At 47.5% G+C, this 26,355-nt stretch overlaps 1 protein-coding gene across 3 annotated transcripts in view; it reads left to right on the forward strand.

Moving 5' to 3' along the window:
• Positions 1-22,579, forward strand: part of LOC139175154 (inositol-trisphosphate 3-kinase A-like) — a 36,054-nt gene extending 13,475 nt beyond the window's left edge. For all 3 annotated transcript variants that reach the window (XM_070766054.1, XM_070766055.1, XM_070766056.1), the window contains 6 exons: positions 2,753-2,837; positions 3,631-3,844; positions 6,313-6,517; positions 11,220-11,321; positions 17,774-17,845; positions 21,549-22,579. In XM_070766054.1, the coding sequence (XP_070622155.1) occupies positions 2,753-2,837; positions 3,631-3,844; positions 6,313-6,517; positions 11,220-11,321; positions 17,774-17,845; positions 21,549-21,788 (918 nt within the window). In that variant the 3' untranslated portion in view covers positions 21,789-22,579. The remainder of the gene's footprint in view (positions 1-2,752; positions 2,838-3,630; positions 3,845-6,312; positions 6,518-11,219; positions 11,322-17,773; positions 17,846-21,548) is intronic.
• The last annotated feature ends 3,776 nt before the right edge of the window (positions 22,580-26,355 follow it).

The following is a 26,355-nucleotide window of genomic DNA, read 5'->3' on the forward strand; positions in this document are numbered from 1 at the left end:
ATTTTATGAGCTATGCTTAGGTCCTGTTTAAGGCGACGTAGTTCTAAACTTCCTACACCTAGGATTGTGAGTCTGGTTACGTGGGGTATTCTGTTGCGAGTGGAGGAGTGGAGGGCTCAAATATTTGTTGTTGAGTCTGGCTAGTCAGGTTGTGGGAACACCATCTATTTTATTTATTATTAGAGTTGGAAGGGACCTTGCAGGTCATCTAGTCCAATCCCCTGCTGGTGCAGGAGACCCTACATCACGCTAGTCGAAAAGCAGTCCAGTCGTTTCTTGAAGGTCACTAGTGTTGGAGCGTTCACCATCTCTGTGGGCAAGCCCTTCCACTGGTTGATCACTTTCACCGTCACAAAGGTCCTCCTTATTTATGTTGTGGTTAGCTCTGGCCCAGCTGCTGCCCCAAGGAATGTGCAGGTAGATGTGGGGGAGACATCAACATGCTGCAGGCCTGTTTTGCTCCCAGTGGAATCTGCTGACGGTCTCCTCTGATCAAGGAGGCCTGAGTGACAGGGAGGAGGAGAGTTTGGCAGACAGCCCAGGAGGAGATCAGTCATCTATATCATCTCTGGATTCTGAACAAGAATTAATGACACATCCATGCATGCGTAGAGTGATGCATAGGAGACAACAACTGAAGGATTATTACAAGAGAAAATGAGGCCACCTGTGGTTGGGTGGGGCTGCTGTAATTAGTGCTGCTGCTATAAATAGCAGCGTGTGGGTTTGGCCGTTGTGGAGAATTATCTGATCGTTGTGTTTCATGAATGTCTTGCTGACTCCAGCCTTTGTTTGTTGACTTTTCACCACTTTGAAACCAAAGCAGAGCAAAGTGTGTTTCACTTCGTGGAAGAAGAAGGGCTGTGACTTTCTTCACAGCTGCAAGCTAAGTACTTACGAACTGATAAGGGACTTGTACAAACTACCCGGTTGTTTTGGGACGAGTGCTCTTTGCAATACAAAAAGAGTGCTTAGCTTATTTTGAATTTTGTGATAAAGAGCATTGTTTTGAATTTTCAAACGTGTGTGTGTCTGAAATTTGTACCTTTGAATTTTTGGGAGGCTCCTATCAGAGAGCCCGGCAGAAGCCGGGGTGGCTCAGCAGGTAGAGTGCTGTACTGCAGGCCACTGAAGCTGACTGTAGATCTGAAGGTCAGTGGTTCAAATCTCATCACCGGCTCAAGGTTGACTCAGCCTTCCATCCTTCCGAGGTGGGTAAAATGAGGACCCGGATTGTGGGGGCAATAGCCTGGCTCTGTTAAGAAGTGCTATTGCTAACATGTTGTAAGCTGCCCTGAGTCTAAGGAGAAGAGCGGCATAAAAATTGAATAAATAAATAAATAAACAAATAAACAAACAATTTCCAGGTTGAATCTTTCCTTGGACAGCTTCTAACCGTTGCTCCTTGTCTGTCTCTGGTGCTTTGGAAAATAATGTGTCCCCCTCCTCCCTGTGGCAGCCTCTCAAGTTGTTGTAGACTGCTATCATGTTCACCCTGGACCTCCTCTTTGCTAAACTATCCATGCCCAGTTCCTGCAACCTTTCCTCGTATGTTTTAGTTTCTAGTCCCTTTATCATTCTGGTTGCTTTCTTCTGCACTTTTTCTAGAGTATCAATGTCTCTTTTGTAGTGTGGTGACCAAAACTGGATGCAGGACTCTAGGTGTGGTCTAATACCGGTGAGGTCCCACAGAGTTGGCCTTCTCCGGGTCTTGTCGACTAAACAATGTCATCTGGCGGGACCCAAGGGAAGAGCCTCCTCTGTGGCGGCCCCGGCCCTCTGGAACCAACTCCCCCCGGAGATCAGGACTGCCCCCTTTCGTAAACTCTTGAAAACTCACCTGTGTTGCCAGGCATGAGGAAATTAATATACCCCTTAGCTATTATAATTTATGTATGGTTTGTTTGAGTTGTATGATTATTTTTATAAGGGTTTTTAAGCTGTTTTTTTAACCATTGGATTTGTATATTGTGTATTGTCCTGTTGTGAGCTGCTCCGAGTCCTTGGAGAGGGGCGGCATACAAATCTATTTATTTATTTATTTATTTATTTATTTATTATTATTATTATTATTATTATTATTATTATTATTGTTATTATTAATTAGATTTGTATGCCGCCCCTCTCCGTAGACTCGGGGCGGCTCACAACAACAATGAAACAATGTATAACAAATCTAATAATTTAAAATCACTAAAAAACCCTTATTAAAAAGCAAAAAACATACACACAAACATACCATGCATAAACTGTATAGGCCCGGGGGAGATGTCTCAATTCTCCCATGCCTGACGGCAGAGGTTTATTTATTTATTATTTTATTTTATTTATTATTTAGATTTGTACGCCGCCCCTCTCCGCAGACTCGGGGCGGCTCACAACAAAACAAAACAATTCATGACAAATCTAAATTATAGTTTAAAATATTTTTAAAAAACCATTTACTAAGCAAACATACATACAAACATACCATGCATAAATTGTATATGCCCGGGGGAGATGTCTCAGTTCCCCCATGCCTGACGACAAAGGTGGGTTTTAAGGAGCTTACGAAAGGCAAGGAGAGCAGGGGCAGTTCTAATCTCTGGGGGGAGTTGGTTCCAGAGAGTCGGGGCCGCCACAGAGAAGGCTCTTCCCCTGGGGCCCGCCAACCGACATTTATGGTTTTACCACACACACACACACGCGCGCGCACATACACAAACTCAGAGTTTCCACTTTTCCAACCACCCATTTTCTGGCTTTCTTTTAGACCAAGTCCTGGAAGACCTTTTTCACCATGGTCCACTGGTCCCTGCGGCGACGCAGCTCCTGGGTGCAACTGGCCGGACACGAAGGTAGGAATTGCACGAGGATGTGTGGGGTGCCCAGGGGAAGGTGTGGGGAGGGGGATCAGGAGCTCAGATTAACTTTGGCAACTTCAAGATGAGTGAACTACAACTCCCAGAATCCCCCAGCTGGCATGCTTTAAAGATGAGCGGACCTCCACTCCCAGAATTCCCCATCCGGCTTGCTTTAAGATGGTTGGATTCCATTCCCCAGAATCCCCTAGTCAGCATAGTTTAAGGTGGGTGGACTTCAATTCCCAGAAGTCCCGGACAGCAAGCTTTTAAGATGGTTGGATTGCATTTCCCAGAATCCCCTAGTCAATATGGTTTAAGGTGGGTGGACGTCAACTCCCAGAAGTCCCGGACAGCAAGCTTTTAAGATGGTTGGATTGCATTTCCCAGAATCCCCTAGTCAATATGGTTTAAGGTGTGTGAACTTCAATTCCCAGAATTCCCTAGTCAGTATGGTTTACGATGGATGGACTTCACCTCCCAGAATTCCCCAGACAGCAAGCTTTAAGAGAAGTGGATTGCATTTCCCAGAATCCCCTAGTCCCGGGGCAGGCAAAGTTGGCTCTTCTATGACATGTGGACTTCAACTCCCAGAATTACTGAGCTAGCATGATTGGCTCTGGGAGTTGAAGTCCATAAGTCATAGAAGAACCAACTTTGCCGACCCCTGCCCTAGTCAGTATGGTTTAAGATGGGTGGACTTCCACTCCCAGAATCGCCCAGCTGGTCTTGGCTGAGGAGGCCAGTGTTGCTGCTGACCCCCAGATGTTGCCCTCCCCTCTCCTTCCAGGAAACTTCAAGCCCAGCGAAGGGGGCCAGATCCTGAAGAAGTACAGCGCTGTGGAGGAGGCCTGTCTGTCCGAGTTGATGACAGACGTCCTGCGCCCCTTTGTGCCCGCCTACCACGGGGTGGCAGAGGTGGGCGGTGAACGCTACATCCAGATGGACGACCTCCTCCGCGGACTCCAGAATCCCAGCATCATGGACTGCAAGATGGGCACCAGGTCAGAGCGGCCTTCCTTCCTTCCAAGGCGGGTAGGCGGGCGGGCAGCCTAGAGTGGCAGCTGCGGCCAGTAGCAAAAGCGGCCTGTCCGAGCTCTGGCAGCATGGCCTGTTTTCTGCTCTCCTGTGCCACCAGCATCTCTCGGCGCAGGGATGGCGCCCCAAGCGAGTCATGCCTTTGGGAGCAGCAGCGCTATGCTTCCGAAGGCCACGACTCGCTTGGGGCGCCATCCCTTGATCGCACGATCCAAATCCAGACCCTCGGCACCTGGCTCATACTTACGACCGTCGTTGTGTCCCAAATTCATGTGATCACACATCATTGGGATGGTTTTGGCGGAGGGGTTATAATTTGGGTTTGTTACAGTTTGGGGTTTTTAATTAATTATTATTACAGTGTTCCCTCGATTTTCGCGGGTTCAAACTTCGCGAAAAGTCTATACCATGGTTTTTCAAAAATATTAATTAAAAAATACTTCGCGGTTCCCCCCCCTATACCACGGTTTTTCCCGCCCGATGACATCATATGTCATCGCCAAACTTTCGTCCGCCTTTAATAAATATTTTTTAAAATAAACTTTAATAAATAAACATGGTGAGTAATAATCTAAATGGTTACAAAGGGAATGTGAAATTGTAATTTAGGGGTTTAAAGTGTTAAGGGAAGGCTTGTTCATAGCCAAAAATAATGTATCTACTTCCGCATCTCTACTCCGCGGAAATTTGACTTTTGCGGGCGGTCTCGGAACACATCCCCTGCGAAAATCGAGGGAACACTGTATTATTATTATTATTATTATTAATAATAATAATAATAATAATAATAATAATAATAATAATTTATTAGATTTGTATGCTGTCCCTCTCCGAAGACTCGGGATGGCTCACAACAATAATAAACAGTCTACAAATCCAATATTTAAAAAACAATTTAAAAACCTTTATAGTAAAATAATCACACAATCCAGTCAAACCATACACAAACCAAGATAGCTGGGGGATATGTCAATTTCCCCATGCCTGGCTACAAAGGTGAGTTTTTAATAACTTACAAAAGGCAAGGAGGGTGGGGGCAGTTCTAATCGCAGGGGGAATTGATTCCAGAAGGCCGGGGCCGCCACAAAGAAGGCTCTTTCCCTTGGGTCCACCAGACAACATTGTTTAGTCGATGGGACCCGGAGAAGGCCAACTCTGTGGGACCTAACCGGTCGCTGGGATTTGTGCGACAGAAGGCTGTCCTGGAGGTATTCTGGTCCGATGCCATGTAGGGCTTTATAGGTCATCACCAACATTTTGAATTGTGACCGGAAACTGATCGGCAGTCAGTGCAGGCCGTGGAGTGTTGAAGAAATGTGGGAAAATCTAGGGAGCCCCACGATAGCTTTCGCTATCTTTTTTTCTATCATTGTATCTGTTCTGTTGGGCTCTTGGATAGGAGCCTCCCGAAAATTCAAGGATACAAATTTCAGACACACGCACGTTTGAAAATTCAAAATAATGTTCTTTATCACAAAAGTCAAAATAAACTAAGCACCCTTTTTGTATTGCAAAGAGCACTCTTCCCAAAACAACCGGGTAGTCTGTACAATGTCCCTTAAGCAGTCATTAAGTACTTAACTAGCAGTTGTGGAGAAACTTCACACCCCTTCTTCTTCCAACAAAGGGAGACACACACACACACCCTGCTCTGCTTTGGTTTCAAAGGCGTGAAAAAGCAACAAAGTCCAGCACATAAGATTCCTGACGAAACTGCAACAGATATTCTTCCACAATGGCCAAACCCACACGCTGCTATTTATAGCAGCAGCCCTAATTACTGGAGCCCCACCCAAACACAGGTGGCCACTCTTATTTCCTGTAATATGTCCTTACTTGGTCTCTTCTACGCATAATTCTGCGCTTGCGTAGGTCCAACATGTCATCATCTGAAGCAATAGAAGATAAGGAAGATTGACTGCCTGGGCTGTGTGCCAAGCCCTCCTCTGCCGAGTCCCTCCCACCTTCTTCTTCGTCCGAGGAAACTAAACTCTGCACTGATTCTGTTGGCAATAACACAGGCCTGTGACATGTTGAAGTTTCCCCTGCATCCACTTCCCCATTCCCTGGGGCAGGAGCTGGGCCAGAGCCAACCACAACAGTATCGTTGCATTGTTTTTTATTGTTGTAAGCCACCCTGAGTCCTACAGGATTGGGCGGCATAGAAGTCGAATAAATTGAATTGAATTTAATTGAATAATTAAATTAAATTAAATTGGGGAAATCAATGGGGAAGCCAGATTCCCCTAACTTACGCACTGCAGTGATTCACTTAATAACTGGGGCCAGAAAGGATCTAAAACAGGACAAAACCCGACCAGTGTTTCACTTAATGACAAATTTGGGGATTCGCGCGTGGTCGTAAGTCGAGGGTGACCTGTGTTTTTGAGTCCAACTCACCAAGTGATGCCTCCTTTCCCTCCTGGTTGCCCAGGACGTACCTGGAGGACGAAGCGGGCAAGGGTCAGTCCCGGTCAGCCCCCCGGCGAGACCTCTACCAGAAGATGGTGAAGGTCGACCCCTGGGCCCCCACGCCGGACGAGCACAGCCAAAGGGCCGTCACCAAGCCCCGTTACATGCAGTGGAGGGAGAACAGCAGCTCCAGCACCACCCTGGGGTTTCGGATCGAAGGGGTGACGGTGAGTGGCCGGAGAACAGCTCTGGTGTGCGTGCGTGTGTTTTGTGTGCGCATGTGCACTGGAGAGGCAGGACCTCCATCAACAGGTGAGGATACGTGCTTTCCAAACATGCTCACTGAGCTGTGGTGGTGCGTAGTGGTGAGAATGCAGAATTGCAAGTTGACTCTGCCGACTGCCAGCAGTTCGATCCTGACCGGTTCAAGGTTCACTCAGCCTTCCGAGGTGGGTAAAATGAGGACCCAGATTGTTGGGGGCTGACTGTAAACCGCTTAGAGAGGGCTGGAAAGCACTATGAAACGGTATATAAGTCTAAATGCTATCTTCCTCCCTTCCTTCCCTGCCTCCTTCCCTCCCTTCCTCCCTTTCTTCCTTCCCTGCCTCTTTTCCTTCCTTCTTTCTTTCCTTTCTTCCTTCCCACCCTTCCTCTGTCCCTCCTTCCCTTCCTTCCTTCCATCCATGCCTTCCTTCTTTTCCTCCCTCTCTCCCTCCCTTCCCTCCCTCCCTTCCTTCCTCCCTTCCTTTTCTCTTTTCCTTCTCTGGCTCCTTCCTTCCTTCCTTCCCAGCCTCCTTCCCTCCCTCCCTCCTTTTCTTCCTTCCCTGCCTCTTTTCCTTCCTTCCTTCTTTCCTTTCTTCCTTCCCTCCCTTCCTCTGTCCCTCCCTCCCTTCCTTCCTCCCTTCCTTTCCTCTTTTCCTTCTCTGGCTCCTTCCTTCTTTCCTTCCTTCCCTGCCTCCTTCCCTCCCTCCCTTTCTTCCTTCCCTGCCTCTTTTCCTTCTTTCCTTCTTTCCTTTCTTCCTTCCCTCCCTTCCTCTGTCCCTCCTTCCCTCCCTTCCTTCCTCCCTTCCTTTCCTCTTTTCCTTCTCTGGCTCCTTCCTTCTTTCCTTCCTTCCCTGCCTCCTTCACTCCCTCCCTCCCTTTCTTCCTTCCCTGCCTTTTTTCCTTCCTTCTTTCCTTTCTTCCTTCCCTCCCTTCCTGTCCCTCCTTCCTTCCTTTCCTCCCTCTCTCCCTCCCTTCCTTCCTTCCTTCCTTTCCTCCCTCTCTCCCCCCCTTCCCTCCCTTCCTTCCTCCCTTCCTTTTCTCTTTTCCTTCTCTGGCTCCTTCCTTCCTTCCTTCCCAGCCTCCTTCCCTCCCTCCCTCCCTTTCTTCCTTCCCTGCCTCTTTTCCTTCCTTCTTTCTTTCTTTCCTTTCTTCCTTCCCTCCCTTCCTCTGTCCCCCCTTCCTTCCTTCCTTTCCTCCCTCTCTCCTTCCCTTCCTTCCTTCCTTCCTTTCCTCCCTCTCTCCCCCCCTTCCCTCCCTTCCTTCCTCCCTTCCTTTTCTCTTTTCCTTCTCTGGCTCCTTCCTTCCTTCCTTCCCAGCCTCCTTCCCTCCCTCCCTCCCTTCCTTCCCTGCCTCTTTTCCTTCCTTCCTTCTTTCCTTTCTTCCTTCCCTCCCTTCCTCTGTCCCTCCTTCCCTTCCTTCCTTCCTTTCCTCCCTCTCTCCCTCCCTTCCTTCCTTCCTTTCCTCCCTCTCTCCCCCCCTTCCCTCCCTTCCTTCCTCCCTTCCTTTTCTCTTTTCCTTCTCTGGCTCCTTCCTTCCTAGCCTCCTTCCCTCCCTCCCTTTCTTCCTTCCCTGCCTCTTTTCCTTCCTTCCTTCTTTCCTTTCTTCCTTCCCTTCCTTCCTCTGTCCCTCCTTCCCTTCCTTCCTTCCTTCCTTCCTTCCTTTCCTCTTTTCCTTCTCTGGCTCCTTCCTTCTTTCCTTCCTTCCCTGCCTCCTTCCCTCCCCCCCTTTCTTCCTTCCCTGCCTCTTTTCCTTCCTTCCTTCTTTCCTTTCTTCCTTCCCTCCCTTCCTCTGTCCCTCCTTCCCTCCCTTCCTTCCTCCCTTCCTTTCCTCTTTTCCTTCTCTGGCTCCTTCCTTCTTTCCTTCCTTCCCTGCCTCCTTCACTCCCTCCCTCCCTTTCTTCCTTCCCTGCCTCTTTTCCTTCCTTCCTTCTTTCCTTTCTTCCTTCCCTCCCTTCCTGTCCCTCCTTCCCTCCCTTCCTTTCTTCCATGCCTTCCTTCCTTCCTCCCTCCCTCCATTCCTCCCTCCCTCCTTCCTTCCTTCCGGTTGACTCAGCCTTCCATCCTTCCGAGGTGGGTAAAATGAGGACCCAGATTGTTGGGGGCAAATAGGCTGACTCTGTAAACCGCTTAGAGGGGGCTGGAAAGCGGTATATAACTGCTATTGCTATTGCTAATCCTATGCTATGCTATTGCCATGGTGGTGCAGTGGTTAGAATACAATATTGCAGACTAACTCTGCCAACTTTACCCTTAGACTATCCACTGTTGACCTCTCCCGATTAAGGAGAGGTCAAGGGGCGTGCATAGGTGCACCAGACTGCCTTCCGTCCCCTGTCCTAATGTTTCCCTCTTACTAGCATCATATATATAAACAATGTTACTGTATATCTTTGCATACCACCAGTACATACTTGACAAAATAAGAAAATAAAATAAATTAAACTGTAAGCAGTTCGATTCTGACTAGCTGGAGATCAACTCAGCCTTCCATTCTTCTGATGTGGGTAAAATGAGGACCCAGGTTGTTGGGGGCAAATATGCTGACTGTAAACCACTTAGAGAAGGCTATAAAAGCACGGTGAAGCTTCGTATGCTATTCTCTCTCTCTCCCCCTCTCTGTTTTTTTCCTTTTTTTGCAGTGGTTCGTGTGCAATATTGTAGACTATGTTGGGACTTGTTAGGAAAAAATATAACGTCCCTAAAACAAACTTAATATAGAATAAATGTGGCAGCTATGGATTATAAAGTCAAATAAACCAGACCAGTACAAATAGAGTATGTATATTATATACAGATATACAATAGAGTAGTCGTTATACAATGCAAATTATACAACTTTTTGTTTGTTTGTTTATTTATTTATTTTATTTATTTTATTTATTTTATTTATTTTATTTATTTTATTTATTTTATTTATTTTATTTATTTTATTTATTTTATTTATTTTATTTATTTTATTTATTTTATTTATTTTATTTATTTTATTTATTTTATTTATTTTATTTATTTTATTTATTTTATTTATTTTATTTATTTTATTTATTTTATTTATTTTATTTTATTTATTTTATTTATTTTATTTTATTTTATTTTATTTATTTTATTTATTTTATTTATTTTATTTATTTTATTCATTCATTCATTCATTCATTCATTCATTTATTGCATTTGTATGCCGCCCCTCTCCGTAGACTCAGGGCGGCTAACAACAATGATAAAAACAGCATGTAACAATCCAATCCAATACTAAAATAACTAAAAAGCCCTTATTATAAAAACCAAACATACATACAGACATACCATGCGTAAACTGTAAAGGCCTAGGGGGAAAGAATATCTCAGTTCCCCCATGCCTGACGGCAGAGGTGGGTTTTAAGAAGTTTACAAAAGGCGAGGAGGGTGGTGGCAATTCTAATCTGGGGGGAGTTGGTTCCAAAGGGCCGGGACCGCCACAGAGAAGGCTCTTCCCCATATACAAACCAGATATCACCATCTATACACACAGCAACTAATCAATAATAGTCCCCCGAGAGGAACTCTGTTGGATCCCTCTTATTGCCAACCGGTACACTTCTCTTAAAGCAGTGGTTCTCAACCTGTGGGTCGGGACCCCTTTGGGGGTCGAATGACCATTTCGCAGGGGTCGCCTAGGACCATGAGAAAAGACAAATTTCCCGTGGTGTTAGGAACTATAGCTTCTATTCTGGCGCTTTGGAGTATATTTTTTTACAATCCGACCAATCAGACGTTTACAGTGGGGGTGTCCCTCTGACCTTCCTGCCAATCAGCTTAAAGCTCTGTTGGGAGAATTGGGGCTAGGCTTAAGTTTGGAGGTCACCACAACATGAGGAGCTTTATTAAGGGGTCACGGCATTAGAAAGGTTGAGAACCACTATCTTAAAGGAACAATCCTTAAACTGACATTGTTGGTTTATATATGTTCTGCCAGCGTGTTTCAACCGCCCGTAATTACAGGGTAATTAGTCCAGGAAGACACACACCACGCGATAAAAGGAAAACACAAAAGTTTTTATAAACAGAAAAACAGAAACAGCTCCCTTTTTAAATGTCAAAGGGATTTTCTGGTACACACAAGGCACAGGTTAAATGCAGTCCAATTGCTCACCCAATAACTGGGAAATTGAGTGTAAAGTCCAGAGTGTCCACACACAATCTTGAACAGCACAAAAACCACGATCTTGACGAAACAATGAATCAGATAAACTGCCACAAGGCTAAACCAGCACACTGTTCTTTTTATCTGTAGCACTAATTACAGCAGCCCCACCCAACCACAGGTGGCCTCATTTTCTCTTGTAATAATCCTTCAGTTGTTGTCTCCTATGCATCACTCTACGCATGTGTGGATGTGTCATTAATTCTTGTTCAGAATCCAGGGATGATAGAGATGATTGATTTCCTCCTGGGCTGTCTGACAAACTCCCCTCTTCTCTGTCACTCACGCTTCCTTGGTCAGAGGAGGCTTCGTCGGCAGATTCCATCGGGAGCAAAACAGGCCTGCGGCATGTGGATGTCTCCCCCACATCCACCTGCACACTCCTTGGGGCAGGAGCTGGGCCAGAGCTAACCACAACAATATATATTGTAGCACCCAGCAGTTTCATACATATAAGCCTGAAGGCCATTGTTATTTCTCTCTCTGCAGATCGAGGGGGGAGCCGTGCAACGGGATTTCAAGCAGACACGGAGCCAGGATCAAATTATGGACATCTTTTTGCAGTTTGTGAAGAATCGCGTAGATGTGTTGGTGAGCTCTTGACTGACGAAGGGCGGGGAGGGGAGAGGAAGTAGAATTCTTAGCCGAAAAATGGGACCACGCTTTGGATCAGTGGCAAAAACGTCGTGATTGATTTTGGATGGGTGGGGGTTGGGTGGGGTCTTGCAGACGTTTCATTATCCAACTAGGCGGCCTCATCAGCGTCAGAAGGAAGTGGGGTTCTCTCTGTTTACAGATAAGCGTTGGTGGGGTGGCTTTGGTGTCTCCTTGTTTAGGGTGTTAACTTGTTTGTCTAAATTGATAATTCCTTGAATGGAGGATTGTTTGTCTGGTGTTAATCTCTGCTTATCTGTGTGTTTTGGTTTCTGTTGTCTCCTTTGGGGTTTTTGGATTGTCTTTTTTTTTTTTTCAATGGCGTGCAAATGTTGTTCATCTCTATGTGCTTGGTGATGGCTGAGTTCCAGGTTTCCAAGAATTCGCTGATTTTTTGGGGGGGCTTGGCTTGGTCTAGGACAGGGGGTCTCTGTTCTGTCTGGGTCACTCCGGAAGCTATGACCAACCCAAAAAGATAAGCCAGACACACCGGTAGAATCCAAATGCAGTTTTGTAATTGTAAAGAGAAACGAAGCCAACAGAAAATGTCCTTACAAAACAGGAAAACACTGGAACATAAATATAGGATCCTTGCTGCCAAGACGAGGCTGTAGATAACAGACATACACCTCTCACGGGTCTTCAAACCTGCTGGGCCACGAGCCAGGAACAGAAACGCCGAGAAACAATGCAGGTTACAGCGACTCCAAACTGATAACACTCCACACGGCTTCAAGAGCTTGCCTGCCTTATAAACCCTTCCCTGCTAATGAGGACCACACCCAAGCCCTGGTGTTCCTTATTCAATGCTGATAATATTTCTTCAATTGATCCTTCCTTTGATCTAAACGTCTCTGTCGCATGTCAATGACAGCTTGTCCTTCGTCACCTAATGACTCCAAAGACTCCAAGCTACTGGCTGGGGAGAGCCCCTCCCCGGGGCTCCCACGCTGTTCTTCCTCGTCACATTCCTGACTGTAATCTCCCCCGTCCGACTGCCCAGACCCCTCCTCTTCGCTCTCAGCCTCCTCCGGGCATGGAGCCAGCAGAGACGCAGCTGGTCTTTGATCTGCCTCACGCTGAACCACAACAGTCTCCAACCTTGGGGACTTTACTACTTGTGGACTTCAACTCCCAGAATTCCTCAGACAGCCATGATTAAAGATTACCTGTTAATTGGATTGAAAAAAACCCAACAACGTTCAATGTTTTTTCAACCTTCAGTGCTATAAGAGGTGTGGATGTTAACTCCCAGAATTCTCCAGCCAGACATCAAGAATTCTGGGAGTTGAAGTCCACAAGTTGTACAGTTGCCAAGGTTGGAGACCCCTGTCCTAGACCAAGCCAAGCCCCCCAAAAACATTGGGGAATTCTTAGAATAACATCTAGCATTTAGACTTATATACTGGTTCATAATGCAGTTTAAGCCCCCAACAATCTGGCTCATCATTTTACTGACCTCGGAAGGATGACCCTACCCAGATTCGATCTGCTAAATTGCTGGCGGCCGGTGATTAGCAGAAGTAGCATGCAGTGCTGCACTCTAATCACTGCACCAATGAGGCTCTTATTGGTAGCCTGGAACTCAGCCATCACCAGGCACATAGAGATTAACAACATTTGCACACCATCCAAAAAAGACATCGCAGACCGGAAGTCAGAAGTTGCTTCTCTCCTTAGTTAGTTTCCATCCATTGTTTCTTGTCCTGCCTTCTGGTGTTTTGGAAAATAAAGTTGACCCCCCCCCCCTCTTCTTCTTTGTGTCAGCCCCTCAAATACTAGGACACAGTTGTCATGTCACCCCTAGTCCTCCTTAAGTCATTTAAGATGGTTGGATTTCAATTCCCAGCATCGCTGGCTGGGGAATTCTGGGAGCTGAAGTCCACCCAGTGGTGCAGTCGTTTAAACTTTGCCCGCTGCCAGCAGCTCGATCCAAGGTCGACTCAGCCTTGCGTCCTTCAGAGGTCGGTAAAATAAGGACCTGGATTGTTGGGGACAACAGGCTGACTCTGTAAACTGCTTAGAGGGCTGTAAAAGCACCGTGAAGCAGTAGATAAGTCTCAGTCCTTCCTTCCTTCCTTCCTTCCTTCCTTCCTTCCTTCCTTCCTTCTCATTGACTCAGACTTCCTTCCTTCCTTCCTTCCTTCTCATTGACTCAGACTTCCCTCCTTCCTTCCTTCTTTCCTTCCTACCTTCCTTCCTTCCTTCCTTCTCATTAACTCAGCCTTCCTTCCTTCTTTCCTTCCCATTGACTCAGGCTTCCTTCCTTCCTTTCCTTCCTTCCTTCCTTCCTTATTGACTCAGACTTCCCTCCTTCCTTCCTTCCTTCCTTCCTTCCTTCCTTCCTTCTTATTGACTCAGACTTCCCTCCTTCCTTCCTTCCTTCCTTCCTTCCTTCCTTCTCATTGACTCAGACTTCCTTCCTTCTTATTGACTCAGACTTCCTTCCTTCCTTCCTTCTCATTGACTCAGACTTCCTTCCTTCCTTCCTACCTTCCTTCCTTCCTTCCTTCCTTCCTTCCTTCTCATTAACTCAGCCTTCCTTCCTTCCTTCCCATTGACTCAGGCTTCCTTCCTTCCTTTCCTTCCTTCCTTCCTTATTGACTCAGACTTCCCTCCTTCCTTCCTTCCTTCCTTCCTTCCTTCCTTCCTTCCTTCTTATTGACTCAGACTTCCCTCCTTCCTTCCTTCCTTCCTTCCTTCCTTCTTATTGACTCAGACTTCCTTCCTTCCTTCCTTCCTTCCTTCTCATTGACTCAGACTTCCCTCCTTCCTTCCTTCCTTCCTTCCTTCCTTCTTATTGACTCAGACTTCCCTCCTTCCTTCCTTCCTTCCTTCCTTCTTATTGACTCAGACTTCCTTCCTTCCCTCCCTCCCTCCTTCCTTCCTTCCTTCTTATTGACTCAGACTTCCTTCCTTCCTTCCTTCCTTCTCATTGACTCAGACTTCCCTCCTTCCTTCCTTCCTACCTTCCTTCCTTCCTTCCTTCTCATTAACTCAGCCTTCCTTCCTTCCTTCCCATTGACTCAGGCTTCCTTCCTTCCTTATCCTTCCTTCCTTCCTTCCTTCCTTCCTTATTGACACAGACTTCCCTCCTTCCTTCCTTCCTTCCTTCCTTCTTATTGACTCAGACTTCCTTCCTTCCTTCCTTCCTTCCTTCTCATTAACTCAGCCTTCCTTCCTTCCTTCCCATTGACTCAGGCTTCCTTCCTTCCTTTCCTTCCTTCCTTCCTTCCTTATTGACTCAGACTTCCCTCCTTCCTTCCTTCCTTCCTTCCTTCCTTCCTTCTTATTGACTCAGACTTCCTTCCTTCTTTCCTTCCTTCCTTCCTTCCTTCTTATTGACTCAGACTTCCTTCCTTCCTTCCTTCCTTCCTTCCTTCCTTCTCATTGACTCAGACTTACTTCCTTCCCATTGACTCAGGCTTCCTTCCTTCCTTCCTTCCTTCCTTCCTTCCTTCCTTCTTATTGACTCAGACTTCCTTCCTTCCTTCCTTCCTTCTCATTGACTCAGACTTCCTTCCTTCCTTCCTTCCTTCCTTCCTTCCTTCTCATTGACTCAGACTTCCCTCCTTCCTTCCTTCCTTCCTTCTTATTGACTCAGACTTCCTTCCTTCCCTCCCTCCCTCCTTCCTTCCTTCCTTCCTTCCTTCTTATTGACTCAGACTTCCTTCCTTCCTTCCTTCCTTCCTTCCCATTGACTCAGGCTTCCTTCCTTCCTTTCCTTCCTTCCTTCCTTCTTATTGACTCAGACTTCCCTCCTTCCTTCCTTCCTTCCTTCCTTCCTTCCTTCCTTCCTTCTCATTGACTCAGACTTCCTTCCTTCTTATTGACTCAGACTTCCTTCCTTCCTTCCTTCTCATTGACTCAGACTTCCTTCCTTCCTTCCTTCCTACCTTCCTTCCTTCCTTCCTTCCTTCTCATTAACTCAGCCTTCCTTCCTTCCTTCCCATTGACTCAGGCTTCCTTCCTTCCTTTCCTTCCTTCCTTCCTTATTGACTCAGACTTCCCTCCTTCCTTCCTTCCTTCCTTCCTTCCTTCTTATTGACTCAGACTTCCTTCCTTCCTTCCTTCCTTCCTTCCTTCCTTCCTTCTCATTAACTCAGCCTTCCTTCCTTCCTTCCTTCCCATTGACTCAGGCTTCCTTCCTTCCTTTCCTTCCTTCCTTTCCTTCCTTCCTTCCTTCCTTATTGACTCAGACTTCCCTCCTTCCTTCCTTCCTTCCTTCCTTCCTTCTTATTGACTCAGACTTCCTTCCTTCTTTCCTTCCTTCCTTCCTTCCTTCTTATTGACTCAGACTTCCTTCCTTCCTTCCTTCCTTCCTTCCTTCCTTCTCATTGACTCAGACTTCCTTCCTTCCCATTGACTCAGGCTTCCTTCCTTCCTTCCTTCCTTCCTTCCTTCTTATTGACTCAGACTTCCTTCCTTCCTTCCTTCCTTCTCATTGACTCAGACTTCCTTCCTTCCTTCCTTCCTTATTGACTCAGACTTCCCTCCTTCCTTCCTTCCTTCCTTCCTTCCTTATTGACTCAGACTTCCCTCCTTCCTTCCTTCCTTCCTTCCTTCTCATTGACTCAGACTTCCCTCCTTCCTTCCTTCCTTCCTTCCTTCTTATTGACTCAGACTTCCTTCCTTCCCTCCCTCCCTCCTTCCTTCCTTCCTTCCTTCCTTCCTTCCTTCTTATTGACTCAGACTTCCTTCCTTCCTTCCTTCCTTCCTTCCCATTGACTCAGGCTTCCTTCCTTCCTTCCTTCCTTCTTATTGACTCAGACTTCCCTCCTTCCTTCCTTCCTTCCTTCCTTCCTTCCTTCTCATTGACTCAGACTTCCTTCCTTCTTATTGACTCAGGCTTCCTTCCTTCCTTCCTTCTCATTGACTCAGACTTCCTTCCTTCCTTCCTACCTTCCTTCCTTCCTTCCTTCCTTCCTTCCTTCTCATTAACTCAGCCTTCCTTCCTTCCTTCCCATTGACTCAGGCTTCCTTCCTTCCTTTCCTTCCTTCCTTCCTTATTGACTCAGACTTCCCTCCTTCCTTCCTTCCTTCCTTCCTTCCTTCTTATTGACTCAGACTTCCCTCCTTCCTTCCTTCCTTCCTTCATATTGACTCAGACTTCCTTCCTTCCTTCCTTCCTTCCTTCCTTCTCATTGACTCAGACTTCCCTCCTTCCTTCCTTCCTTCCTTCCTTCTTATTGACTCAGACTTCCCTCCTTCCTTCCTTCCTTCCTTCCTTCCTTCTTATTGACTCAGACTTCCTTCCTTCCTTCCCTCCCTCCCTCCTTCCTTCCTTCCTTCCTTCCTTCCTTCTTATTGACTCAGACTTCCTTCCTTCCTTCCTTCCTTCTCATTGACTCAGACTTCCCTCCTTCCTTCCTTCCTTCCTTCCTTCCTTCCTACCTTCCTTCCTTCCTTCTCATTAACTCAGCCTTCCTTCCTTCCTTCCCATTGACTCAGGCTTCCTTCCTTCCTTTCCTTCCTTCCTTCCTTCCTTCCTTATTGACTCAGACTTCCCTCCTTCCTTCCTTCCTTCCTTCCTTCCTTCCTTCTTATTGACTCAGACTTCCTTCCTTCCTTCCTTCCTTCCTTCTCATTAACTCAGCCTTCCTTCCTTCCTTCCCATTGACTCAGGCTTCCTTCCTTCCTTTCCTTCCTTCCTTTCCTTCCTTCCTTCCTTCCTTATTGACTCAGACTTCCCTCCTTCCTTCCTTCCTTCCTTCCTTCTTATTGACTCAGACTTCCTTCCTTCCTTCCTTCCTTCCTTCTCATTGACTCAGACTTCCTTCCTTCCCATTGACTCAGGCTTCCTTCCTTCCTTCCTTCCTTCCTTCCTTCTTATTGACTCAGACTTCCTTCCTTCCTTCCTTCCTTCCTTCCTTCCTTCTCATTGACTCAGACTTCCTTCCTTCCCATTGACTCAGGCTTCCTTCCTTCCTTCCTTCCTTCCTTCCTTCCTTATTGACTCAGACTTCCCTTCTTCCTTCCTTCCTTCCTTCTTATTGACTCAGACTTCCCTCCTTCCTTCCTTCCTTCCTTCCTTCCTTCCTTCCTTCTTATTGACTCAGACTTCCTTCCTTCCTTCCTTCCTTCTTATTGACTCAGACTTCCTTCCTTCCTTCCTTCCTTCCTTCCTTCCTTCCTTCCTTCCTTCCTTCCTTCCTTCCTTCTCATTGACTCAGTCTTCCCTCCTTCCAACATGGGTAAAATGAGGGATATTGAGGCTGACATTCATAAACTGCTTAATGATTTTCACTGTATTTAAAAGAAAATAAAATATAATTTATTTTGTGTTTTCCCCCCCTTTTCTTTTAAAAGAAGACATGTATATTGGAGGGGGGAAAGACATTGCCCCCCCCCCCAACTCTTCCTGCTTTAATATTCTTCTTGATTTGCAGAAAACCTACTTGGCACGCCTGGAGAATTTACGCCAAGCCTTGGACGAGTCCGACTTCTTCAAGAAGCATGAGGTGATTTGGCTGGGGATCCCTCCACCCCAAAAAGGAGCAAAGCCGAGGCCTCTCAGCTCGCCAAGGGGGCCTGAGCCCAAAATGTCCTATTCCCACCACCCTAACTATGAAAAATAATCTGGGAATTTGTCAGAAATTAACAGATTAACAGAACTGGAAGGGACCATTGTAGGCCAGTGATGGCGAACATTTTTGGGGTTCACATGCCAAAAGGGGGCGTCTCCATGTGCTACTATGCGTAAACGTGCCCACACCCATTCCCTCACCTGCACTGCACGTGCGCACAACCCCCCCCCCCCATCCCCACATATGCGCACAGGCCTCACTGAAGCCTGGAACAGTGGAAAAAACACCCCAATGGGCAAACAGGAAGTTGGGAAAAAGGGACTTCCGGTTTGCCCATTGTGCTGTTTTTCACACTCCGGAGGCTTCAGAGAAGCTTCCTGAAGCCTCGGAGTGCAAAAAAAGCACAACAGGCAAAGCGGAAGTCCCTTTTTCCAAACTTCCTGTTTGCCCATTGGGTTGTTTTTTGTACTCCGGAGGCTTCGGGAAGCTCCAAAAGGGCAAACCAGACGTTTGGAAAAACACAACTTCCGTTTTGCCTGTTTTAATAATAATAATAATAATAATAATAATAATAATAATAATAATAATAATAATAATAATAATTTATTAGATTTGTATGCCGCCCGTCTCCGAAGACTCTTTTTCTGCACTCCAAGGCTTCAAGAAGCCTCCAGTGTACAAAAACCAGCCAAACGGGCAAACCAGAAGTGCTGTTTTTCACACTCCAGGCCTTCAGGAAGTTTCAGCGAAACGACTTTCCCCAAGGTCAAAAATCAGCTGGCCAGTGCGCTGGAGCTGACACCGGGCAATGCCTTAGGTGCCCTCCGATATGGCTCCGCGTGCCACCTGTGACACCCATGCCATAGGTTCGCCATTATAGGTGTAGGTCATCTAGTCCAACCCCCCTGCTCAAGCAGGAGACCCTACACCAATGATGGCGAACCTATGGCACGGGTGTCACAGGTGGCGCACGGAGCCATATCTGCTGGCCCGCGAGCTGTTGCCCTAGCTCAGCTCCAACGTGCCTGTGTGTGCCGGCCAGCTGATTTTTTGGCTCACACAGAGGCTCTGGGAGGGCATTTTTGGCTTTCAGAGAGCCTCCAGGGTGATGAGGGGGGGTTTTACTCTCCCCCAGCTCCAGGGGAGCCTTTGGAGCCTGGGGAGGGCAAAATACGAGCCTACTGGGCCCACCAAAAGTTGTGAAACAATAATAATAATAATAATTTATTAGACTTGTATGCCGCCCCTCTCCGAAGACTCGGAATGGTCTGTTTCCGGCCTCCTGAGGGCCTCCAGGGGGCTTGAGAAGTTGTTTTCGCCCTCCCCAGGCATTGAATTATGGGTGTGGACACTCACGCATGCCCGATAGCCTTTGTCCACGCTTTTTCACCAGCTGAGGAAAAAAAGGTTCGCCATCACTGCCATACACTCGTGATGGCGAACCTATGGCATACGTGGCAGGTGTTACACGGAGCCATATCTGAGGGCACGCGAGGTGTTACCCTACGTTAGATACAATGCACTGTCCAGCTGATTTTCGGCCTTCCAGAGGGTGGAGGGGAGGTCGTTTTTCCCTTCCCAAGGCTTCACGAAAGCCTCTGAATCCTGTGGATGGTAAAAAATGGACTCAACGGGCCTACCAGAAGTTTGGAAAAGTTTGTGAGATTTTTTTTCCTTCCTCAGGCTTCAAGAGGCTTTTAAGAAGTCTGGACTTCAACTCCCAGAATCCCCCAGTTTGTAGTACTGTATTTGAAATATTGGGTTAGAAAGGTGGCCAATTGACAACCTATGGGACTTCCTGGCTGAGGAATTCTGGGCGTTGAAGTCCACAAGTCCTAAAGTTTGCCGGACGGGTTCGAGGGATGGCTGGGAAGCAGCAGAATTTTGCATCCAGCGGTTCTCGCAGGTGAAATAACTTTGTGCGTGCTCAGAGGCAGCTCCGCCCCTGCTGAAAGCAAAAGGCACCCAGGGGGAGAAGTGGCATTTAAACAAACACACACAACATTGCAGGGCATTTTCTGTTCACCTTGTTTGCAGTAGGAAGGGTTGTTCCTGCTTTATTTGCCCTGCGGTGTGAAGTTATTTACATTTGGTTTTCCCCAAAACATTGGCACGGCTTTTTTCCAGGCTGGATGGCACTTCAAGAGATTTTTTGACCCAAGTCCTAGAATATTATTCTGAGGCCTCTAAAGTTAGCTACGTAAATGCTTCTAGTTTGGGGAAAATTATTTAACCTTCTTTCCTTTCCCTTCGTCCCCTCTCTCTCCCATTCTTTCTTTTCCCTTTTCTCTCCTTCTTTCCATCTCTCTCTCTTCCTTCCTCCATCCTTTTACAATCCTTCCATCTCCTTTCCTTCCTTTTTGCAATCCATTTCCTTTCTTGCTTCCTCCCTCCCTCCCTCCTACCAACCTCCCATCTTTCTTTCAACCTATCTCTCCTCCTTTCCCATCCATCTCCCTTCCATCTGTCTTTTGCCCTCCCTTTTTACTTCCTCCCGCCCTCCTTCCCATCAAACTCCCTTCCATCGTTTTCAACCTATCTCACCTTTTTATCTCCTATCCCTCCATCCATCTCCTTTCCATACTTCTTCCTCCCTCCCTTCCTCCCTTCCTTCCCTCCCTCCCATCTTTCTTTCAATCTATCTCTCCTTTCCATCTCCCTTGTACTTCCCTTTTTCCTCCCTCTCTCCTTCCTTCCCTCCCTCCCTTTTTCTTTCAATCTCTCTTCCTTCTTCCTTCCTTCCCTCCCTCCTATCTCTTTCAATCTTTCCTTTCCATCTCCCTTCCTTCTTGCTTTTTCCCTCCCTCCTTCCTTCCCTCCTTCATATCTTTCTTTCAATCCTTTCCATCTTCCTCCCATCCTCCTTCTTTCCCTCCCTTCCTCCCATCTCTTTCAATCCATCTCTCATTTCCATCTCCCTTCCTTCTTCCTCCCTTTTTCCTTCCTTCCTTCCTCTCTCCTTCCCTCTCTCCTATCTTTCTTTCAATCTCTCTTCCATCTCCCTTCCTTCTTCCTTCCCTCCCTCCTATCTCTTTCAATCTTTCCTTTCCATCTCCCTTCCTTCTTGCTTTTTCCCTCCCTCCTTCCTTCCCTCCTTCATATCTTTCAATCCTTTCCATCTTCCTCCCATCCTTCTTTCCCTCCCTTCCTCCCATCTCTTTCAATCCATCTCTCATTTCCATCTCCCTTCCTTCTTCCTCCCTTTTTCCTTCCTTCCTTCCTCTCTCCTTCCCTCCCTCCTATCTTTCTTTCAATCTCTCTTCCATCTCCCTTCCTTCTTCCTTCCTTCCTTCCCTCCCTCCTATCTCTTTCAATCTTTCCTTTCCATCTCCCTTCCTTCTTGCTTTTTCCCTTCCCTCCTTCATATCTTTCTTTCAATCCTTTCCATCTTCCTCCCATCCTCCTTCTTTCCCTCCCTTCCTCCCATCTTTCTTTCAATCCATCTCTCATTTCCATCTCCCTTCCTTCTTCCTCCCTTTTTCCTTCCTTCCTCTCACCTTCCCTCCCTCCTATCTTTCTTTCAATCCTTTCCATCTTCTTTCCATCCTTCCTTCCTTCCCCCCATTTTTTTCTTCCTTCCTTCTTTCCTTCCCTCCCTCCTCCTCTTTTACCCACCTTGCCCCCTCATCCTCCCCAGGTGATTGGCAGCTCTCTGCTCTTCCTCCACGACCAGAAAGACCAGGCCAGCATCTGGATGATCGACTTCGGCAAGACCCTCCCAGCCCCCGCCCACTCCCACCTTCGCCACGACGTGGCCTGGACCCCCGGGAGCCACGAGGACGGCTACCTGATTGGCCTGCAGCACCTGACCTGCACCATCCGGGCGACACTGGACAGGGCCGAGCAGAGCCAGGAGCCCGTCCTGGGGCCCTCGTGAACCTGCGGGACGCAGCCGAGAGCGGGTGGCAATCCCCGGGCAAGGCAGCCGTGGTGCTTGGGGCCAGGGCAAAGAGCTGCTCGGCCAGACGGTGGAGGGAGCCGTGACCCCTTGCAAAATCCCAGATCTTGCCCCCCCTCCCCCCTAAAAAATAGCAAACCAGCCGTTTGGATTGCAAACACACCAGAAACACAACTTGGAAGGAGCTTGTGGCTAATGAACGTAACACGACTTTCCTCTCCGGCCTTCAAATTCTTTTTCCTGCTCTCCCCAACCCACAATTGCTCTCTGGTTGCCCGAGGCTGTTTTCCACGGTGGGGCTTACAACCACCCCCCTCCTCCGCCTTGGAAACGTAGAGCAGCTACTACAGCGAGGAGGGGATGAGAATCTTTGAAACGGAAAGAAGAAATCGAAGAGAAGAAGGATCGTCCGCGTAGGAGCTCAAAACGTGACAATAGAAGCCGGACTTTGAGGAATGAGGAATTCAGACCAGGATTCACCTGAGTTTATTGGAAACATGGTTTATTCCCATCAGTGCAGTTTCGTTTGTAGCCCACTGGAGCGTCAGCTGGCTTGCAAAGGGAGAGATTTTTGCCAGAGACGGCAGCTGGATTGTTTTGCGAGTCGTCCCGTCAAGCCAACTCAGGCCGCAGAGTCTGTGCAACTGCACATATATACACACACACTCTGTACAAGTCGTAAACTCGTAACTTTGCAAAGATGTGGCCGCCTCTTAGGAATGTTGGGTTGAGAATGAATTAAAACCCAGGCCGGGTGCCTTTTTTCAGTTCTTATTTGGAAGGAAATCCACTTTGTGTGTTGTGTGTGTTGTGTTTCTTCTTACTATCAAAGGAAATTGACTTAAGCCAGAAGTTTTCCAAACTGGGACACTTTGAAGATTTGTGGATTTCGACATGCTGGCCAGGGCATTCTGGGAGTTGAAGTCTTAGCCTCGGCATCATAGTTCCCTCTAAGCTGAGCAGTGAGCCATGGCGCACTTAAAAATCATCATCAACTCAGAGTTTTCCAAGCCTGCCCAGAAGCCGAGAGGGAAAGAGTGAGAGGGAAGGAGAGAGAGAGGAAGAGAGGGAGAGAGAGAAACAGACAGAAAAAAGAGAGGAAGGAAAAGAGAAAGAAAAAGAATGGGAGTAAGGAAGAGAGAAAGAAAATCAAAATCTAGTTTGAAACTAGCTCAACTATTTAAGTGGCATTTTGATATTGATAGAGTTGCCCTATTATGAGCTCACTGTTATAGACACACAGTACAGTATTTTATTTTGAAATTCTCTGAAAACAGGGTGGGTTTTTTATTTGTTTGTTTGTTTGTTTATTTATTATTTCTGTGCCGCCCAGTCCCAAAGGGACTGCCGCTCAGACACTATACTTTTCCGCCCACCCACCCCCAAAAAATTAGAGGGAACACTGCTCGGCATTCTGGGAGTTGAAGTCCACCAGTGTTAAAGCGGCCCAGTTTGGAGACTCCTGACTTGAGAGAGGTTAAATTCTGCTTTTTCCTGGCTCAACTCACCCATTATGGCTTCAAATTCCACAGCACAATGCTGGCTTTATTCTCTGCAACGGGAAACCCCGCCTGCCCCCCCCCCCAAGACCCACAGCTTTTGCAAGAATCTCCACTCTGGCCACAAGCAAATCCCCACACACCCAAAAAACCACCTTGCAGGCCCATCTCCAAGTTCAAGCCTCACGGTGGAGGTCAGCGCTGGCAAAAAGTTTCTAGTCCTCAGGGGAGGGGAAATCGGGGAAAAGGTTTAGCACCACAGAGGACAACGAATGGTCTTTTTTCTGCCCAGGTTTCGGCCTTTTGCAAGGAGGCCAAGCAGGGATGGGGTGGCTTAGCCCCCTCCCCACCCCCCACCGCTCAGTCTGGGGCCAGTTGGCTAAAGGAAGTGGGTTGTTTCTGTGCCTTCTGCAGCATTGCCAGCCTCCAATGTGTGGGGTGGTTGCCACAGAGACGGAAGGCTCCCTTATGGAGAGTCGGCACATGGGAGGCAGGCAGGAGGAGGAGGAGGGGGGAAATGGGGGTGGGGGCACAGGATAAGCAGCCTTGGGAGAATGGAGGGGCTTCCAAGCAACACCGGTGGCCATTTGCACATCCAAAGCAGGCTCTGGTTGCTTCTTGCAAGGATGGGGAGGGACTGCAGGGCCGATGGGAGGGGGTGTCTCAAAGCCTTCGTGGACCGGTGCCAGGGAAGGTGGTCGCCCCATGGCAGCAGAGGGTTTGGAGTGGGTCAGGCTTGGGCCAGGGGTGCAAGGCCCCCATGCAAACCTTGAACGGAGGTGGGGAGATGTGAGTTTTGAATGCAGTAGAGTCAGGATAACAGTTGGAAGAAGCCTTGGAGGTCTTCTAGTCTACCCCTTGCCCAAGATCATAGAAAGGTAGACCTGGAAAGGACTTTGGAGATCTAGTCTACCCTATGCCCAAGATCATAGCTTGATAGGACTGGAAGGGACCTTAGAGGTCTAGTCTACTCCTTGCCCAATCCCCTGCCCAAGATCATAGAATGGTAGGGCTGGAAGGGACCTTGGAGGTTTTCTGGTTTAGCCCCTGCCCAAGATCATAGAATGGTAGGGCTGGAAGGGACCTTGGAGGTCTATCCCCTGCCCAAGATCATAGAATGCTAGGGCTGGAAGGAACCTTAGATGCCTTCTAGTCTACCCCCTGCTTAAAATCATAGAATGGTAGGGCTAGCAGAGACTTGGGGGTCTTCTAGTCTACACTCTGTCCAAGATCATAGAATGGTAGGGCTGGAAGGGACCTTGGAGGTCTTCTAGTCTACCCTCTCCCCAAGATCATAGAATGGTAGGGCTGGAAGGGACCTTGGAGGTCTTCTAGTCTACACTCTGCCCAAGATCATAGAATGGTAGGGCTGGAAGGGACCTTGGAGGTCTTCAAGTCTACCCTCTGCCCAAGATCATAGAATGGTAGGGCTGGAAGGGACCTTGGAGGACTTCTGGTGATAGGCTGGTCCACTGGTTAATTGTCCTCACTGTTGGGAGGACACTGTTAATTTTACGTTACTTCTCTCCTTGATTAGTTTCCATCTGTTGCCTGCCTTCTGAAGCTTTGGAAAATAACTTGACCTCTCCTCTTCTTTTGTGGCAGCCCCTCAAATATTGGAAGGCTACTCTCGTGTCTCCCCTGGTCCTTCTTTTCATTCAACTAGACCAGTGTTTCCCAACCTTGGCCACTTGAAGATATCTGGACTTCAATTCCCAGAATTCCCCAGCCAGCATTTGCTGGCTGGGGAATTCTGGGAGTTGAAGTCCACATATCTTCCAGTGGCCAAGGTTGGGAAACACTGGTCTAGTTGAATGAACTAGACAACCCCAATTCCCACGCAGGCGAGTTAAGTTGCAAAACTGCAGCGTGTGGAGTTTGTTGCAGGCCAAGCAGGGAGGGGGAGCAAGCAGGAACCGCTTTCTGGGTTGCTACTACAGCTTACAGGAAAGGGGCTGAGTAATTGCATGGGGGGAGGAGGAGGGGTTGGCGGGTGGGTGGGAATCTCAGCTGCTGCAATCCGGAAACCAGAACACCCTCCCTCGGATGGCGCCAGGCTGCCCTCTGCTGGCCGGTCTCTGCTCTGCTCTCACTTTCCATAACATATTTGTAGTCCTCGCATTACAACCACAACTGACACACACACACCCAACATTTCTCTGGCTAAGGGAGACATTGGTTAAGAGAGCCATTTTTGCCCTATTTTTACCACCTTGCCGCCCACGATTGTTAAGTGCAAAGTTAATCACACGGTCATTAAGTGGATGTGGCTTCCCCTCGGCTGGTTACAAAGTTGAGAAAAGGGATCACGTGATCCCGGGACCCTGCAACAGTCATTAAGTACAAGCTTCTGAATTTGGATCATGTGACTTGATGGTGCGACGGTCGTTAAATGTGAAAAATGGTGTTTTCCCCAGTGTTGTCGTAGACATGCTCACTAAATGAATCATATAGTAAGCCAAAGACTTTGAATAAGGTTGCCAATAGTCCTCGACTTACGACCACGACTAGGCCTGGAACATCCCATTAGTAATAATAGTAATAATAATTTATTAGATTTGTATGCCACCTCTCTCAGAAGCCAGGTTAAGTGAGCAATCTGACACCTGAAGTATTTGAGTTGCTGCTGTTGGGTTTTTTGCTGCAGTTTGTTTGTCTGTTCGTTCATTTATTCACTTTTAATGCCGCCCTTCTCCTTAGACTCAGGGCGGCTTACAACATGTTAGCAATAGCACTTTTTACACATTGCTTCCCACAATCCGGGTCCTCATTTTACCCACCTCAGAAGGATGGAAGGCTGAGTCAACCTTGAGCCGGTGATGAGATTTGAACCGCTGACCTGCAGATCTAACAGTCAGCTTTAGTGCCGTGCAGTACTGCACTCTACCCGCTGCGCCACCCCGGCTCTTATTTGTTGTTAAGAGAACCACTGTCGTTATTAAGTGAGCCACATGGTCGCTAAGTGAATCCGACCTCCCAGCCTTTGCTTGTCAAGATTGCAAATAGCGGCCTCAGGATGCTACAACCGGGGTAAAATATACGCGGGT

This window comes from Erythrolamprus reginae, chromosome 13 (assembly GCF_031021105.1).
Source record: "Erythrolamprus reginae isolate rEryReg1 chromosome 13, rEryReg1.hap1, whole genome shotgun sequence".
Lineage (NCBI taxonomy): Eukaryota > Metazoa > Chordata > Lepidosauria > Squamata > Dipsadidae > Erythrolamprus > Erythrolamprus reginae.